This window comes from Elephas maximus, chromosome 4 (genome assembly GCF_024166365.1).
Source record: "Elephas maximus indicus isolate mEleMax1 chromosome 4, mEleMax1 primary haplotype, whole genome shotgun sequence".
In the NCBI taxonomy this organism is placed as follows: domain Eukaryota; kingdom Metazoa; phylum Chordata; class Mammalia; order Proboscidea; family Elephantidae; genus Elephas; species Elephas maximus.
This window is the reverse complement of record NC_064822.1, coordinates 152,298,822-152,318,628: the sequence shown is the minus strand read 5'-3', so window position 1 is coordinate 152,318,628 and position 19,807 is coordinate 152,298,822. Positions and strand designations below refer to the sequence as shown.

General features: G+C 39.2%; 1 protein-coding gene across 2 annotated transcripts in view; it reads left to right on the top strand.

Moving 5' to 3' along the window:
* The window catches only part of KITLG (KIT ligand), a 100,981-nt gene that overhangs the window by 51,824 nt on the left and 29,350 nt on the right, over positions 1 to 19,807 (top strand). For both annotated transcript variants that reach the window (XM_049884020.1, XM_049884019.1), the window contains exon 3: positions 1,079 to 1,141. In XM_049884020.1, the coding sequence (XP_049739977.1) occupies positions 1,079 to 1,141 (63 nt within the window). The remainder of the gene's footprint in view (positions 1 to 1,078; positions 1,142 to 19,807) is intronic.

Genomic DNA, 19,807 nt, shown 5'->3' with positions numbered 1-19,807 from the left:
TAGATACAGAGAACAAAGTGGAAAATAAAAGACCACAAGTGTGGTAGACCCATTGAAGACATAATAGTGCAAAATCAGTTTTTTTACACTGTGTATCGTCTTTAGGAAGCCCTGGTGGTATAGTGGTTAGGTGTTTTGGCTGCTCACCAAAAGGTCCGCAGTTTGAATCCACCAGGCACTCCTTGGAAACACAGTTCTACTCTGTCCTATAGGGTCACTAGGAGTTGGAATTGACTCGACAACAATGGGTTTTTACATTGTTTTAAGACCCAATAGCTAATTGTTCCCTGTATTATTCAGCTAGGAATTTTCACAAACAGTGATCTAAGAGAAAGATGAGGGTGAAAGTGTTGATGCTATATGTAGGGTAGGAAGGGGGATAGGAGAACCTAGAATTCCATATATGCCTAGGAAGCTGGTCACCAGTAGAGCTCTCAATAAAGAACATGGATTGTCTTTTGTGTGTTATTACAATGATCATTTGGCATAGGTACTTTTATCTCCATTTTAGAGAGGAAGGAAACCATCTGTACAAAGAGGTTAGATTTGATCCAGATTCTCTGACTCCCAAATCTGTTCCTTGTTCACCTCTGCCACAATGACTAATGGAAATATGTTAGATTTTTTTTTTTTAAAAAGTTTTAAAAGAAGCCAGGCAAACACTTGAGGCATTTCAGATGTTCAGACGGTCACAGAGCCCTAGGTAAGTGGATTAAGTTATATCATGAAACTGTGAGTTTTTCTAAATTATTTAAGTCATAAAACATGTGCATCTCTTAAATAGCATTTTTTTGTTGCTGTTGTTCTTTGGCTCTTTTTTTTTTTTACTATCAACGTAGAACAGTGGCTCTCAGATTTGAGCATGAAGGTCTTGTTAAATAAGATTTGGTAGGTCTGGTGTGGCCTGAAGATTTGTATTTCTTACAAGTTCCCCAGTGATGCTGGTCACTGACGCTGTTTGTATGTTTTTTTTTCCCCCTCCAAACTTCTTTAAAAAAAAAAAAAAAAACTATGATGAATTGATGTGCATGAATTTTCTCATGGAATTCTTGTTTTGTTTTTGTTTTGGTCTCTGTAGGTGGCAAATCTTCCAAAAGACTATAAGATATCCCTCAAGTATGTTCCCGGGATGGACATTTTGGTATGTTAACTATACACTTCTGAGTTTTATTTTAGTAGCTGACATGAAAGTTGGAATGATTCATACTGAGATAGGAAATCTAGGACTTTGCTGCCATTTAGAGGTTTGCTAATTGTCAGGATTTGAAGAAGGTTATCTTTGGAATTTGACTTCTCTACTTTTTTCCTGAAGCAACTGCTAAACTTCAGATTTCAGTGAGCATTTCAGCACGTCTTAGGCCTCTACTCCCAAAGTTTAAGATCAGCTTCCTTAGAGGTGGCCACAATATCTCTTTCTCCTTGAGTTTCCCCACAAAAAGGCTTGAGTGTAACATTATGTAAGTTCTTTTCATGCTTGTAAAGGTTGTATATAACTATCTTTTTTCTGTTTTATTTGAGAAGATCAAATATTTTATTTCTGAATTTCTTAGTCTGATAGGGGCTGAGATGTTACAATAAAAAATATGTGATTATGATTGTATCTACTACTTTACTACTGAAACCAAGAAATTTTCATTATTTTTCTCATTGCATGTTTCAGAATTCATATGTTAGGAAATATTTCAAGTATAGGGAATAATGTAACATACTATGTATCCACCACATAGCGTATCATACTGTACCACTGTGCTATATTGCTTCACATATGTTTATATACATAAAATGAAAGCCGTCTGTATGTCTCTCCCCAATCATTGTTGCTCTCCCATTTGTCTCTTAGGAGTAACTATTTTTCTGAGCTGGAAGCTTCTGTTCCAGTGTATGTTTTCAGGACTCAGGATAAGGATAGCATCCCCTGGAGTTATACATAATGTTTCTGCATGCTTTTATGTGTTTACTACAAACTATGCAACCATAAATGATACATGGTATTTTTTACATATTCCAAATTTTATATTAACGCCATTATACTATATATACCACTTTGCAACTGATTTTTTTCAACATGTATTTGACATGCATTATATTGTTCCATGCTGATCCATTTGTACTACTGTATAGTGTTCCTTGAGTTAATTTAAAACCATTTGGGTTACTCTCTGCTCTCAACATCTTTCCATAATTTACCAAATACTTATTACATGTCTACTTTGTACAGGTTTTCTTTAGTCTTGAGTAATATCTGTGAATTAGTTCATTAAAATTGTTACCAGATTGAAATAGCATGTTGTAGTTGTTAGGTGCCGTTGAGTCAGTTCCAACTCATAGCAACCCCATGCACAACATAACAAGACATGGCCTGGTCCTGCGCCACCCTCACAGTTGTCGCTATGCTTGAGCCCATTAAAATAGCATAGCTAATTTTTTAATATTTGTAGAGCAATTCTATATGCTTGTGCTTAAACTGTGTTTCAAAGACTACAAGGCTATCATTTTAAGACAATGTCGAAGACCTTGCACTAGTAGGTATTTTTAATATAAACTACTGAAAGTTTTTTAGAGAACGTATCTTAATGCTGAAAAAGTTATTCTGAAGTCATGTTATTATCTAAGTAAATGTCTCTCCCATTGAGTTACAGTTCTCTGGAAATAGCAATTTCAAAATTATAGCAGCATAAAAATTAATCAATCACAGTCAGCAAATATTTGTTCAGGAAAATCTGTGGAGCTGGCAGTAGCCACAACAGTAGACTCAAACACACTAACGGTCATGAAGATGACACAGGACTGGGTAATGTTTCTTTCTGTTGGGGTTACCAGGAGTTGGGGACCAACTCCATAGCAGCTAATGGCAGCAAAATGATGACAGTAGCGAGAGCAAGTCTGAATAGCCCCTAGGTGATAAAGACCTACCTCTGCTTTTAACTGTAACAGCATTTAGGGCAATGATTCCCAACCTTACTTAAAGAAATCACACTGCTCTTTAAAAAACAACATGTATTAAATTAAAATAGGTAAGTTCATGCTGGTGTAATCATACCCATAACCCATTGTCGTTGATAATAGACGATTGTGCTAAATCTTATACTCCAGTATTGGCTAGTGATAGCAAGAGCCAAACTTTTAAGAAAAAATAAAGTTGATTCATTGCCACATTTTTTTTTTTTTTTTCCACTTCTGGTTTCTGTAATTGAGAAAAGTCCCCTATTATTTGGTATTGGCATGTCATCCTGGCACAAGTGAGGAGCAAGCACTGTTCTTGGCCACCACAGTTGGCAAGAAAAACAAGCCTATACATAGGGCTTTGGTCTGAAACGGGGTCTTACCCTTTGTTTCTGCCAAAACCAGAGAGGTTTCCCATTCCAGAAGCCACTGATTAGTTGCTGGTGGTCAGAGTCCCAACTGCCCTCTCTTTTGTCTTTAGACAATAGAGGGTGGAGTGGGAGTAAGGGCGGGTGCCAGAAAGCTTCTCTAGGGCCAAAGCAATAAAATTCGGCCTTAAGACACTCGGCAGAAAACCAGCTCCTAGAATAGAAACACTTTAATTTTTGTTTTAGAAATCAGCTCAGTACTCCTGAAAAAGGGAGGCTGCTTTTTTGAGGGACTTCTTAGAAAACTACCTAGCCCATTCTCTCTCACAAATAGCAGTGTGATCAACCAGTTAGTATTTAAGTCTAACAATAATTACCAATCCTATTTTAAACCCTTCTTATTGTTAGGTGCCAGAGTGCCCATTTGACTCATAGTGACTGTATATGACAGAGTAGAACTGCCCCATGGAGTTTTCTAGGCTATAATCTAGATTGTAAGACCAAAAGGGAAGAACATGCTCAGCATTTCTCAAGCTGAAAGAACTGAAGAAAAAATTCAAGCCTCGAGTTGTAATGCTGAAGGATTCTATGGGCAAAGTGTTGAAGGACGCAGGAAGCATCAAAAAAAGATGGAAGGAATATACACTGTACCAAAAAGAATTGGTTGATGTTCAGCCATTTCAGGAGGTAGCATATGATCAAGAACCAATGGTAAGGAAGGAAGAAGCTCAAGCTGTATTGAGGGTATTGGCAAATACAAGGCTCCAGGAAGTGACAAAACACCAACTGAGATGTTTCAACAAATGGTTGCAATGCTGGAAGCCCTCACTTGTCTATGCCAAGAAATTTGGAAGACAGCTATCTGGCCAGTCAACTGGAAAAGATCTATATTCATGCCCATTCCAAGGAAAGGTGATCCAACAGAATGCAGAAATGATTGAACAATATCGTTAACATCACACTCAAGTAAAATTTTACTGAAGATGATTAAAATACAGTTCCAGCAGTACATCAATAGAGAACTGTCAGAAATTCAAGCCAGATTCGGAAGAGGATGTGGACCCAGGGATATCATTGCTGATGTCAGATGGATCTTGGCTAAAAGCAAAGAATACCAGAAAGATGTTTTCCTGTGTTTTATTGACTATGCAAAGATATTCAACTGTGTGAATCATAACAAATTACGGTTAACATTGCAAAGCATGGAAATTCTAGAACAATTGTGCTCACAAGGAACCTCTACATAGATCAAGAGCCAATCATTCAAATAGAACAAGGGGATACTGCATGGTTTAAAATCAGGAAAGGTGTGTGCCAGGGTTGTATCCTTTCACCATACTTATTCAGTCTGTATGCTGAGCAAATAATTCAAGAATTGGACTTTATGAGGAGCGCTGGTGGGGCAGTGGTTGAGAGCTCATTTGCTAGCCAAAAGGTTGGCAGTTCGAATCCACTCGTTGCTCCTTGGAAACCCTTTGGGGCAGTTCCACTCTGTCCTTTAGGGTCTCTCTAAGTTGGAATCAACTCAGTGGCAACGGGTGGGACTATATGAAGAAGAATGAGGCATCAGGATTGCAGGAAGACTCATTAACAACCTGCAATATGCAGATAGCACAGCCTTGCTTGCTGAGAGAGAAGAGGACTTGAGGTACTTACTGATGAAGATCAAAGACTTTAGTATGAATTATACTTCAGCATATATAAACAAAAATCCTCACAACTGAACCAATAATCAACATCATGATAAGCAGAAAATATTGAAGTTGTCAAGGAATTTATTTTTACTTGGATCCACAATCAACACCCATGGAAGCAACAGTCAAGAAAGCAGACAACATATTTCATTGGGCAAATTTGCTGCAAAAGACCTCTTTAAAGTGTTAAAATAGGAAGACTGAAGAAGAATTGATGCATTTGTATTATAATGTTGATGAAGAATATTGAACTGCCAGAAGAACCAATAAATCTGTCTTGGAAGAAGCACAGCTAGAATGTTCCTTAGAAGCAAGGATGTTGTGACTTTGTCTCGTGTACTTTGGGCATGTCATCAGGAGAGAACCAGTTCCTGGAAAAAGATATCGTGCTTGGTAAAGTACAGGATCTTGGAAAAAGAGGAAGACCCTCAATAAGATGGGTTGACACAGTGGCTGCAACAATGGGCTTAAACATAGCAATGATTGTAAGGATGGTGCAGGGCCAGGCTGTGTTTGGTTCTGTTGTACATACAGCCACCGAGTCAGAACCAACTGGACGGCATCTGGAATCTAACTAACAACAACAACAACAGCCTTGAACGGAGCAGATTGCCAGGTCTTTCTCCAGTGGAGCCTCTGGATGGGTTCAAACTGCCAGCCTTTCCGGTAAGCAGCTAAGCTCTTAACAATTGCACCATATTACCAGACTGTTGGAACTTTTTTAGTGTTCTAACCTTAAAAATACCTAAATACCTCTGATCCTTTGTATAACTAGTAATGTTATTATGGAAAGATTGAAATCGAGTTGCTGAATTTGTGCCATGCATCTGCATTCGTTCTAACGTCTATAAAATTGTGTAAACTGTGTTGCTTGTGGTATTTTAGTAAAAAAAAAAAAAAAAATTAACTAAAGTAAATTATATGTTCACCAGTTTTTTTTAACTTTGTATTTCAAAACAATTGCAGATTCATGGGAATATTGCAAGAATATTCAAAGAACCCCCCCATATACCCCTTAATCGACTTTCATTTATCCTTCACATTTTGCCTCATTTGCTTTATCAGTGACTTTCTGTGTGTGCATGACTGTGTTTTATTTATTTTTTTCTGAACTCTTTGAGAGTAGGTTGTGTATATCATGGCTGTTCATGCCTAAATACTCGTGTGTATTTTATATGACCATAGTACAGTTGTAAACTTAAAACTTCCATAAGTTTAGCAATAATTAAAATACTTTCATGTAATCTGTTGGCTGTATTTCAATTGTATCAGTGGGCCCAATCAGTACTGTGCTCTCCACTCCATTTCTTTTCCTATATGGAGTTCAAGATCCATTTATGATTTGATTTGCATTTATATACCATGTGTCATGGATTGAATAGTCCTCCCCCGTCCCCCCCATAAATCTGTCCACTTGGCTGGGTCATGAATCCCAGTATTGTATGATTGCCTACCATTTCGTCATCTGATGTGATTTCCATATGTGTTGTAAATCCTATTACTATGGTGTAATGGGGTGGATTAGTGGCAGTTATATTGATAAGATCTACAAGATTAGATAGTGTCTTAAGCCAGTCTCTTTGAGATAAAAGAGAGAAGCGAGCAAAGAGACATGGGAACCTCATTCCACCAAGAGAGCATTGCTGGGAGCAGAGCATGTTCTTTGGACCTTCTCAGAGAAGCTCCTAGACCAAGGGAAGATGGGTGACACGGACCTTCCTCCAGAGGCGACAGAGAAAGCCTTCCCATGGAGCTGACGCCCTGAATTTGGGCTTGTAGTTTACTAGACTGTGAGAGAATAAATTTCTCTTTCTGTTAAAGCCAATCTACTTGTGTTATTTTTGTTAGATCAGTGCCAGATGACTAAGACACCATGTGTGGTAGGGTAATGACTCCCAGAAAGGTGTTTTGTGCTAATCCCTGAAACTCATGAATAGATTACCTTACGTAGCAAAAGGAGTTTTGCAGATGTGTTTATGTTAAAAATCTTCAGATAGGAAGATGATTCTGGATTATTCAGATGGGGTCAGTGTAATCACAACAGTCCTGACAAAAGGGAGGCAAGAATGTCAGAGCCAGAGAAAGGTCTGAAGATGTTACACCCCTGACTTTGAAGATGGAGAAGGGGGCCAGGAACTCAGCAATACTGGAGGCCTCTAGAAGCTGGAAAAGGCAAGAAAATGGATTCTCCCCTAGAGCCCCTAGAAGAAACACAGTCCCTCCTCCCCCCAACACCTTGATTTTAGCCTAGCAAGACCCATTTTGGACTTCTGACCTCCCAGATTGTAAAATAGCAAATTTGTGCTGTTTTAAGCCACTAAGATTATGGTAAGTTGTTACAGAAACTATAGGAAACTAAAGCATCATGCCTCTTTAGTGTTCTTTAATCTAGAAGAATTTCTCAGCCTTTCTTTGTCTTTATGACATTATTATTATTATTTAATAATGCAGCCCTTACCCCCTTTAAATAGAATGTTTCTTATTTGGGGTTTGATTTATACTTCTCTGTGACCCTGGTGGTGTAGTGGTTAAGAGCTACAGCTGCTAACCAAAATTTCGGCAGTTCAAATCCACCAAGTGCTCCTTGGTAACCCTATGGGGCAGTTCTACTCTGTCCCGTAGGGTTGCTATGAGTCGGAACTGACTTGACAGCAGCGAGTTTTTTTTTTTTTTTTAGTGATTAAATTCAGAGCATGCATTTCCAGCCAGGGTGTTTCATAAGTGGTGATGTGTCATTCTCACATTATCACACCCAGAAGCATGTAATGTCCATCTTCCCTTCCTGGTGTCTGTTAGTTTTGATCACCTGGCTAAGATGTTCAACTCTTTCTGTATATTCACTCTTTAGCAACTAATAAGAAATCTTTGAGAAGACACTTGAAGACCTGCTCCTCATCAAAGTTACATCATCTGTTGATGATTCTTACCTAAACCAATCTTTACTGTGATGTCTTTGTCAGTTTTTAATTAGATTATTTCTTAAAAGCAGGACTAAATGAAGAATTCATTGACTTCATATGCGATTTTCCTCTAGCAATAACCTTCCCAGCTGTCTTTCCCTCTGCAGCACCCTTTCTCGGGTATGCACCATATCACTTCTCAGCCACTTCTACTGCTTTTTGCTGGCACTGCTGCCTCTGGTCTTTTCTCATTGCCCTTGCCATTCCCATGATTTATCATTTGAAGTTTTGACCCTTCTTGAGTAGACAGAGTGATTATACGTGTGTGTGTGTGTGTGTGTGTGTGTATGAACCAAATGCACTATCATCGAGCCGATTCTGACTCATAAACTATAGGAGAGGGTTGAACCTTCCCCATAGGGTTTCCAAGTAGTGGCTGGTGGATTCGAAATGCCAACTTTCTGGTTAGCAACCAAGCTGTTAACCACTGTGCCATCAGGGCTCTGTGTGTGTGTGTACCAAAGAAAAAAACCCACTGCCATTGAGTCAATTCCAACTCATAGTGACCCTATAGGACAGAGTAGAACTGCCCCTTAGGGTTTCCAAGGCTGTCTTTTTTTTTACTGTTTATATTGAAATAAATACAAGATTCAGATGTTTCCAAATTACAAAAACGTAAGAATTCATATACAGTGAATATCTTCCCCTTCCACCACCTCGCCTCCCCATCCCACCTGCACTGTATTCTGCTTACCCTGGCAACTGTATTAGTCAGGGGAGCCTGCAAGGAATACTGTTTGCATAAGGAAGCCGATAACCGGTGGCCGTGGAGTAACTCTGACTCGAGACTCCTTGTGTGTCAGAACAGAACTGTGCTCCATTGCATTTTCAGTGGCTAATTTTTCAGAAGTAGATCACCAGGTTTTTCTTCTCAGGTGCCCCTGGTGGACTCCAACAGCCAAGTTTCTGGCTAGCAGCAGAGCCCATCAACCATTTGCAACAACCAGGGACAAAAAAAGCCAATAGGAATCTATTATTTTCCCCACATTGTGTGCTTTCCAAACCTACTATATTGCATGTTACATTTTAGGGTAATTAATATTTCCCTATTACGTATTAGGGTAATTACAAATATTTTTCTCTATAGTTTTCTCTTTTGATTTTTTTGACTTTGCCTATTTTTTTTTTTAATTGTGCTTTAGGTGAAAGTTTATAAATCAAATTAGTTTCTCATTAAACACTTAATACACAAATTATTTTGTGACAGTGGTTGCCACCCCTGCAATGTGTCAACACTCTCCCCCTCTCCACCCCGCGTTCCCCATTTGCATTCGTCCAGCTTTCCTGTCCCTTACTGCCTCCTCGTCTTTGCCTTTGTGCTGGTATGCCCATTTAGTCTCCTATACATGACTGAACTATGAAGCACGTTCCTCAGGTGTGTTATTGTTTGTTTATGGACCCATCTAATCTTTGAGTGGTGAACTTCAGGAGTGACTTCAGTACTGAGTTAAAAGGGTATCTGGGGGCCATACTTTCAGGGTTTCTCCAGTCTCTGTCAGACCAATAAGTCTCGTCTTTTTTTGTGAATTTGAATTTCGTTCTACATTCTTCCCCAGCTCTGTCTGGGACCCTCTATTGTGATCTCTGTCTGAGCAGTCAGTGGTTGTAGCCAGGTACCATCTTGTTTTACTGGACTCAGTCTGTGGAGGCCATGGTAGATGTGATCCATTAGTCCTATGGACTAATCTTTCCCTTGTATCTTTAGTTTTCTTCATTATCCCTTGCTCCCGAAGGGGTGAGACCAGTGGAGTATCCTAGATGGCTGCTCACGGGGTTTTAAGACCCCAAAAACTACTCACCGAACTAGAATGTGGAACATTTTCTTTATAACCTATGTTATGCCAGTTGAGCTGGATGTACGCTGAGACCATGGTCCCCAGCCCTTAGCCCCAACAACTCAGTTCTTCAGGGAGTTTGGATGTGTCTATAAAGCTTCTATGACTTTGCCTTGGTCAAGTTCTGCCGACTTCTCCAGTATTGTGTACTGTCTTACCCTTCACTAATGTTACTGCTTATCTACTACCTAGTTAGTGCTTTTCCCTCCCCTCCCCTCCTTCGTAACCACCAAAGGTTGTGTTTCTGTGAGTAAACCTTTTCTGGAGTTTTTAAAACTGTGGTCTCATACAATATTTGTTCTTTTATGAATTCGGTTCATAGTATTACCACCGATTCTTGGAAGGGATGTCCTGATTAGTCCATTTGGGTCAGGTACCCACCCACATCTGATCAATTGTGGCCACAGGAAAGTCACCACTTGTAAACATGGACTCTGAGGATCCACCCCTGTGAATTGGGGCACTTCCTACAGAAATGGAAGAAGTCAGCCAAGTATTTATCTGTTTCCACCTCCCATATCATAAGAAAGCACTTATTTCAAAGAAATAAGTGTAAAATAAGTGTAAAATTTGAGATGAAGGCATAAAATACCACATTGAACACTTTTTAAGTGGCTATTTTGTATACTCAAACTACAGTACTGAGGCTCATCTTAATAAGTGATTATAGTAAGACATGTTTCAGAACATCTAGGCCAGTGCTAACTGATAGAAACATAATGCAACCCACATATGATATTTAAAATTTTTTAATAGCCACATTAAAAAATGTAAAAAGAAACAGGTTAAATTAAGTATAATAAATTTTATTTCATCCAACATACCCAGAAATTATCATTTTAATATATAATCGATATAAAATTATTAATGAAATGTTTTGCATTCATTTTTTCATATTCAAAGCCTACTATGTATTTTGCACCTACGGCACATCCCAGTTTGGAAACAAAATTTTCATTAGAAATACTTAATATTTTAACAGTACCAGTTGCCCTTGAGTTGATTCTGACACTTGGCAGCTTCATTAGTGTTAGAGTCAAACTGTGCACCGTAGGGTTTTCAGTGGCTAAGTTTTCAGACACAGGGCCCTGGTGGTGGAGTGGCTAAGAGCGTGGCTGCTAACCAAAAGGCTGGCAATCTAAATCTACCAGCCACTACTTGGGAACCATATGGGGCACTTCTACTCTGTCCTATAGGGTCAGATCACCAGGCCTTTCTTCCTAGGCACCCCTTGGTGAAGTCAAACCTCCAACCCTTCTGTTAACAGCTGAGCACATTAACTGTACCACCCAGGAACTCCTATACTATATTTAGATTTTATAAAATTTACCATTGAAAATGTAGACTGACATACCTTAGTTGTCCTAAACGTACTTAAAAGTTTCCTGGTAACTGAGTCAAATACAGATTGTAAATTAAAATAAATTAAAGTTAGATAAAATGAAAATTTTAACTCCTCGGTCACATTAACTGTATTTCAAGTGGATTTCTGGTTTATTAGCCAAAACATTATTCTACATGAATTGGGTGAAGAACAGGAAACATATACTTTATGGAATTAGAGCCTGAAAGCGGACAAACATACTATATCATTTCTTCATTGATGAACTTTGCAGTATTTTCCATTTGGTAACCATTCCTGGTGATTTGTGGCTGCTGTGTTGGACATCTTGATTAGATAAACCCCTAATTTTATAGATAGAGAAATGGAAGACCTGGATAGATTGAGCATCTTGGCTAAAATCATGAAGTGAGTTGCCAGAGCTGGGACTGGCAACTGGACCTCTAGTTCATCATTGTGGCTCTCACCTCCCCCATGCTGTTCCTTCCTCCCTGTACTATTTTATGTCTGTGTCAGTGGCCATTTATAGGCCTGCCCTAGGAAATAACACATATTTATCATGTTTGGGTTGATTACCATTCTAATCAGGTTGAGGTTTCTGCATCACTTTAATTCAAACAAGAAAATGCAAAGGTAAAAGTTTAAAGTGAACACTGAAGACCCAAAGTAATTGTTTAGGAAAAGGACTAAAATAAATCATTGCAAAACCTATCTTATGTAAAGGGAGTTGAGATTTTCAGTTGGGGCCACTACACGAGTAATGTGAGCACACAATGTTATATTTTGCAAATTGTTTTATCGAAATGATTTAATTTTGCCTGCACAAAGACTTTTACATAGAAGCAGGGAATGTTCAACATTCTGGCCATGAGTGTAAATACCAAAAGGATGATAAAGAAAGTCCACTAATGGCCAGTGACATTTGTTGTTTTGGTTGTCATGGTTACTTGAAGATGTTTTTACTTTCATCTATATGGCTCTGGACTAATTGAAATGAGATGGAAAGAGCCATTTCCTTTCCCCAGGAATCTCGAAACTGAGCCTGAGAATCAGTGTATCTGGGTGCAGATGTGAGACCAGATGAGTCATGGTGAATCCAACAGAAAAAATCTCAGCCCTGTGTGCTTTGACTATAAAAACCGGTTGCTGTTGAGTCAGTTCTGATTTGTGGTGACCGCATGTGTGTCAGAGTAGACCTGTGCTCCCTAGGGTTTTCAGTGGCCAATTTTTCAGGATTAGATTGCCAGGCCTTTCTTCTAAGGTACCTCTAGGTGGACTCGAACCTCCAACCTTTCCGTTAACAGTCAAGTGTGTTAACTGCACCACCCACGGACACTGTTTTGACTATTAGAAACAAAACCAAAACCTTGCTGTTGAGTCAATTCTGTCTCATAGCGGCCTTATAGGACAGAGGAGAAATGCCCCATAAGATTTCCAAGGAGCAGCTGGTGGATTTGAAATGCCGACCTTTTTGGTTAGCAGCCAAACTCTTAACCACTGCGCCACCAGGGCATCTTTGACTATACTTACTGATTAAATGAAAAACAAAGACAAGTGATTGGAAGTCCTGGGCTCTATCTCCTTCTCTTTTAAATTTGCTCTGCAACTTTGGACAACCACTTCACTGCCCTAGGCCTTGGTTTTCCCATTTAAGAGATTGGTGGGACTGTTCAGATGGTTTTCAGTATTCCAGATCTAAAATACTGTGATCCCAATGAAATGGCTCTAGATTCTTTTGATTGCTCAGCCAAGAGATCAATGCTGGAAGCATAAGAAGAGAGAAAAGAATGCTTTGTGCCCTGGACGCTCATACCTCTGATTCTAGCAATGCTGAGGTTTAACTAACATTAAAGAAAACAGAACAAAAACAATCAAGTTGGGCGCTAATGCTGGTAATTAGGTTAGATTAGGAGAATGGCTGAATACTCCTAGTAAGTATTCCTCAGAGGCCTCACAGTTTATGACTCAGCGCTTTTCTCCCTCAGGATCTAATTGATATTTTACCCCAACTCTTGTAGAGGGCTCACTCTCTCACCTTGTAGATACCGACATTGGGCCCAGTAAGGAAGTATACAAGTACCTAAGAATAGCTACTAAATGGGAAGTGGTACAAAGTGCATCTATGATGAAATGTTATAATATGTTTTGTCCATTTTTATTTTCTAATTTCATAAAGTTAATGTTTACCATTCTTAACCCAATCTGTGAAGAATAATATTGTGTCAAGTTGTTTCTCTTAATAATCCAGCAGGGTTTCTTGAATGAGGTAGGAGGTAGAGAGGCCAAACTGTGACTGATTTAGCAAGTGCCCAGCATGTTTTTAAAGCATACAGCTTATTTCAGCGAGTGTTTCAAAGTTACCACTTCCAGGACCTCAGAGGTGCTATATCACACACCTTGTAAAATTCATACATGATTTATTTTAAATATACATTTGGTCTTTGAATGTTCATGGATACTTTTATTGTTAATTTTAGAACCAAAAAAGCCATTGCCTTTGAGTGGGTTCCAACTCATGGTGACTCCATGAGTAGAGCAGAGTAGAACTGAGCTCCGTAGGATTTCTTAACTCTAATCATTTACAGAAGCAGATCACCAGGCCTGTCTTCCATAGCACCGCTGAGTGGGTTTGAACCACCAGTCTTTTGGTTAGCAGTCTAGTGTAAACTGCGGCACCACCCAGGGACCTGTTAGTCTTACCAAAACCAAAATCATTGCCATTGAGTTGATTCCAACTCATAGCAGCCCTACAGGACAGAGTAGAACTGCCCCCATAGGGTTTCCAAGGCTGTAAAACTTTATGGAAGCAGACAGCCACATCTGGAGCAGCTGGTGAGTTAGAACTTTTCTGTTAGCAGCCAAATGCTTTAACTGCTGCACCACCAGGGCTCCTTGTTAGTCTTAGAGGCAGTTATATTCCTAGTTATATCTAGAATACTTTTAGTTATATTAATTTTTTTTTCATTATGTCTTTAATCATTTAATTAAAATCCTACCTTAGTGCTCATGACACTTCAAAATCCCTAGGGAAGTTTACAGCTTTTAACCAAGTCTTCAGTGTCAGTGACATCCTAGAGATCAAGAATATTGATTCATTACTATTGATTCAGTTTTCATTCTGGGATACATGTTATACATGTATAGAAATAGAAAAGGTATCTTGTTCCAGTAGTCCTATCTAAACCAGAAAACCAAAACCATTGTCACTGAGTCAATTCCAACTCATGGTGACCCCATGCGTGGCAGCGTAGAGCTGCTCTGAAGGGTTTTCAAAGTTGTGACCTTTCAGCAGCAGGTTGACAGGCATTTCTTCTGAGGTGCCTCTGTGCGGGTATGAACCACCAACCTTTCAGTTAATAGACAAGCACATAACAATTTGTGCCACCCAGGGACTCCTAGCTAGAGCTGCTATAATTAGCCCAGAAAATGTAAGACAGAAGCTACCAAGAAAGAAACTACCAAGAAATTGAAAGAGAGTCTGGAGTCAAGGAAAATCCAGACAAGTTTTCCTTTTCAAAGCAGGGACTGTATTTTTTCTTTTGGAAAATGTGTATAAGTGTATAAAACAGTAAGTTATACTTCAGAACCTGAAAGCTACTCTTAACATCATGTCTTTGACATCCTGTGTGACTTGGTCAACTTTCGTAACCCTTCACATTCTTCTATAGCAAAAGAATGACCCTTATTTATATCTTGCAGTCCCCTAATGAATGTTATGAGTTAATATTTATATAGAACTATTTAAGATGCTCTGTAAGATAAATAATGATAATAATGTCTTTTATGAAGGCAAAGGAAAAATTACATTTGTTTACGTCACAGCCTTTAATCATCCGTTGCATATTCATAATCTTGGAAAAGGTGAAAACCTATCAACTCACAAATGAAATACTTAGTTCACTGTGCATTAGTCTCTTCACAAATCACTGACTATAATTAAAAAGAAAAGACAAAACTACTTGATGTTCTAGTCAAAACTGATTTCCTCTCTTGCAGATAGGCAGGTCAAGATGGGCTGACATTTAATATTTTCTGCTTATCTCAGTTTTATCTTTAATAAATCCAAGAATCTTAAAAAGTTGACATAGCTGGTTAAACAAATTAATAACAAGAGCTTTGAATTGATTACATAATCCTTTCCAAGGAAATTTTGGCACAAAGAAGAATAAATAATGAATGAAATAAGATTACGAAACCTTTAGAAAAATGATGCTCAACAGTGTATTGGTCAAGAAGTTTAATGAATTGTTCATGACTTAAAAAGGCAGACATTGGGGTACGGTTAGATTGTGGGGGTTCCATGATTTAATCATAAGAAATTACAGGTTTGGGGGTTAAAAAGCTTTACTGGAAAAAGTTGATTTCTCAGACTGTTGATTTAGGTATGTGAAAATGAAGGGGCCTGGGAGGGAGTTGTTATATGATAGCTAAGTAGGACCTAGAATACAAAATGTAAACATAGAGTTCAGTTGAAAGCAGAGATAAACAGAAGGGGTAGTAAGCACTCCAGAGTTTCCCAGTTTAAAAATAAGAAACCAACCAACCAAGGAAAAAAAAAAAAAAAAAAAAAAAAAACTCTTTTGACTTTAACCACAGAGAAAGCAAAAAAGAAGAAAATAATGAAGGAACCTGTTCATTTAAGGCAAAGACCACAGAAACGAAAGGGGTGCCTTAATTAAAAAAATGAAAACAAAAACTGCTGTCCTGGAGTTGATTCGGACTCATAGTGACCCAGTACCAAAAAAAACCCTTGCTGTCAAGTCAATTCCGACTCATAGCAACCCTATAGGACAGAGGAGAACTGACTCATAGAGTTTCCAAGGAGTACCTGGTGGATTTAAACTGCTGACCTTTTGGTTAACAGCTGTGGCTCTTAACCACTATGCCACCAGGGTTTCCAATAGGACAGAGTAAAACAGCCTCATAGGGCTTCCAAGGCTGGAAACCTTTATGGAAGCAGACTGCCACATCCTCTTCCCATGGAGCGGTTGATGGGTTCCAACTGTCCAACCTTTCTGCTAGCAGCTGAGCTGTTTAACCACTGCACCACCAGGGCTCATTGGTTTTAGTTCAAAACAAGGGAATTTGTTTTGGTTTTTACATGTCAGAAATTGAAGAGGAGGCTAAGCAAACACGTTCATCAAACAGGGAACGAGTTTGAAGAGATTAATATGTGGTATCTACTTAACAGAAAAAAGTTGCATTTTATAACTGAATGAACTAATTGACGAAGGCCCTGGTGGTGCAGCGGTTAAGAGCTTGGCTGCTAACCCAAAGGGTCAGCAGTTTGAATGCATCAGCTGCTCCTTGGAAGCCCTGTGGGGCAGTTCTACTCTGTCCTTTCAGGCCACTGTGAGTCGGAATTGACTTGACAGCAACAGGTTTGGGTTTCTTGTTTTGTTTTGGTAAATGAAGCCCTGATGGTTCAACCATTAAGCGCTTGGCTGCTAACCGAAAGGTTGGCAGTTTGATCCCATCTACGTTCTGCTTGGAAGAAGGACTTGGCGATCTGCTTCCAGAAGGTTTGCAGCCTAGAAAACCCTATCATGTAGTTCTACTCTGTCACGTGGGGGCTGTGAGTCAAAAATCAATTCAGTTGTACCAAACAACAACAAATGGAGTAAGAGGCCCTGGGTGGTACAAAGGGCTAATGGCTCAGCTGCTGACCAAAAGGTTGGAGGTTCCAGTCTGCCCAGAGGCACCTTGAAGAAAGGCCTGGCTGTCTGCTCCCAAAAATCAGCCATTGAAAACCCTGTTGATCACAGCTGGCTCGACGGCAACTTTTTGTTTTTTTAGTGGAAGGAAGCTCACAGAGGAATTAAGCACCAGCACCAGACTGACAGCTTTGTAAGAGATCTATTAATGATACAAACATGAACTTGCATGTGCTTGAGAGAAGTTTTTATTTAATACAACAAAGGAATCCATTCTGAACATACCTTGGAAACACAACAGTCTTTGAGAACTTGTTTTGTTGAGTTGAAATTGACTAGATAATCGTTTGAACTAATTCCCATTTGGAGGTTTGTTTATCCTGCATACCTGAAGCTAGAGCCAAGAATCCAAAAAATTTTTAAATGATATTTAACGCTTCCAGGAATTGGGGCTTACCTATCTGTAAATAAGGAGCCATGGGGATGCAGTGGTTAAAGTGCTGGACTGTTAAGCAAAAGGTCGGTGGTTCGAAACCATCGGTGGCTCCACAGGAGAAGGATGTGGCGGTCTGTTTCCTTAGAGATTTATAGCCTTGGAAACCCTAAGGGTTACTGTGAGTCAGAATCAACTTGACAGCAGTGGGTTTGGTTTTTTTGGGGTTTACCTGTAGATAAACCCTTTTGGGATGTATTGTGTTAACTAAAACTGCTCTGTTAAGTGAGTATACAATGGCCCACTCATTTAACTTAGAATGAGTAAGTTCCTTGATCCTCCTCTTTAGAGATATTCTAAGTATAGAAATAAAGTTTGATGGCTTGATTCATTTTACATGGCATCAGTTACTCTCTTAAAGTATAGCGTTTTTATGACAGTAGAACTTGTATTAAATTACTTAGAATCTTAATAAGCAAAGTCAGTTTTAGCTATCCCTAATTATAATCTTATTTTAACATGTTATCAGAGTTAAAAAGTCAGAATTTCTGTTTATGAGATCTTTGTAAGAGAAAAGATAATGTGTTAGAATTATATGCAGTAGAGGAGGAATCAATACCCCAGAAGCATCCCTGAAGCAACGAGGGCCTGGAATTGGTAGATCTATATCCCAGGTCACTCACATGAGGGGGAAATTCTGACATGGGCTTTTGGAGGGTCTAGCAGCAGGTTTGAGCCCCAGTTGACAATGGCTGTAATCCACTCACAAATGCATGCTTTATTGGCTTGTTTCTCTCTGACCTGTCTCACTTCCTATACTCTTACGTGTGCTTCCTGGAATCACCTCCCAAATAAATTAATTGCATCCAAAAAATTTTGTAAGAAGTATGTGAACTTATGAGCAATTAATGTAGCATTAATTTTTAAAATCTTAAAATACATTCTGATATAAAAACTCATTGCCTTTGAGTCGATTCTGAATCATAGCGACCCTATAGGACAGAGCTGAACTGCCCACAGAGTTTCCAAAGAGTGGCTGGTGGATTCAAACTGCCTCCCTTTTGGTTAGTTGTCGAGTTCTTAACCGCTGCGAAGTTTTTCCTAATAATCTAAACTTACATTGATCCACAAGGATTTAGAGCGCGGATCCATCAGCTGTAAAACGTGGCCAGACCTGGCCTGCTGCCTATTTTTGTATGGCCTTTGAACTAAAATTAGTTTTTACACACACATTTGCAATCTATTTGATGATTAGGGAATGCTGACTTAGAACCTTAATTATAAACCCAGCCCAGTGCCGTGGAGTTGGGAAAATGTTATCCAAAAATAAAGAATTCCATTCTTCTTATTAGAAAGCTTGTTTTGAAAAATAAATGATATTCAGTCATTATCATTACATTTTGAATTTTGTTAATACATATTTTGTATAAACTTGTTTCTCTTACTGTATAACCAGTTGCTGTCAAATTGATTCTGACTCAAGGTGACCCCGTATGTGTCACAGTAGAACTGTACTGCATAGGGTTTCCAATGACCGATTTCTTCAGAGGGGCCTCTGGGGGGACTCGAACTTCCTACCTTTCAGTTAGCAACTGAGCTACAGAATATCCTCGGCTTTGCATCTTTGTGCACAAAGCCTAAAATATTTACTTTCCGGATCCTTATAGAAAGAGCTTGCTGACCACTGATTTGGAGTATTTTTCTCATTCATTCATTATTTTATTCATGGGTACATCCATTCAGCAAATATTTTCTGAGCAACTCTCACGTGCCCAGCACTGTTCTAGGCCCTGGAGATACCTCAAGGAACAAGAATTAAAAAATTGCTGCCCCCATTGTTGTTGTTGTTAGGTGCTGTCGAGTCGGTTCCAACTCATAGCGATCCTATACACAACACAACAAAACACTGCCTGGTCCTGAGCCATCCTTACATCATTCTTATGCTTGAGCTCATTGTTGCAGCCACTGTGTCCATCCACCTCATTGAGGGTCTTCCTCTTTTCCGCTGATCCTGTACTCTGCCAAGCATGATGTCCTTCTCCAGGGACCAGTCCCTCCTGACAACATGTCCAAAGTATGTAAGACGCAGTCTTGCCATCCTTGCTTCTAAGGAGCATCCTGGTTGTACTTCTTCCAAGACAGATTTGTTCATTCTTTTGGCAGTGCATGGTATATTCAATATTCTTCGCCAACATCACAATTCAAAGGCATCAATTCTTCTTCGGTCTTCCTTATTCATTATCCAGCTTTCACATGCATATGTTGCAATTGAAAATACCATGGCTTGGGTCAGGTGCACCTTACTCTTCAAGGTGACATCTTTGCTCTTCAACACTTTAAAGAGGTCCTTTACAGAAGATTTACCCAATGCAATGCATCTTTTGATTTCTTGACTTCTGCTTCCATGGCTGTTGATTGTGGATCCAAGTAAAATGAAATCCTTGACAACTTCAGTCTTTTCTCCGTCTATCATGATGATGCTCATTGGTCCAGTTGTGAGGAGTTCTGTTTTCTTTATGTTGAGGTGCAATCCGTACTGAAGGCTGTGGTCTTTGATCTTCATCAGTTAAGTGCTTCA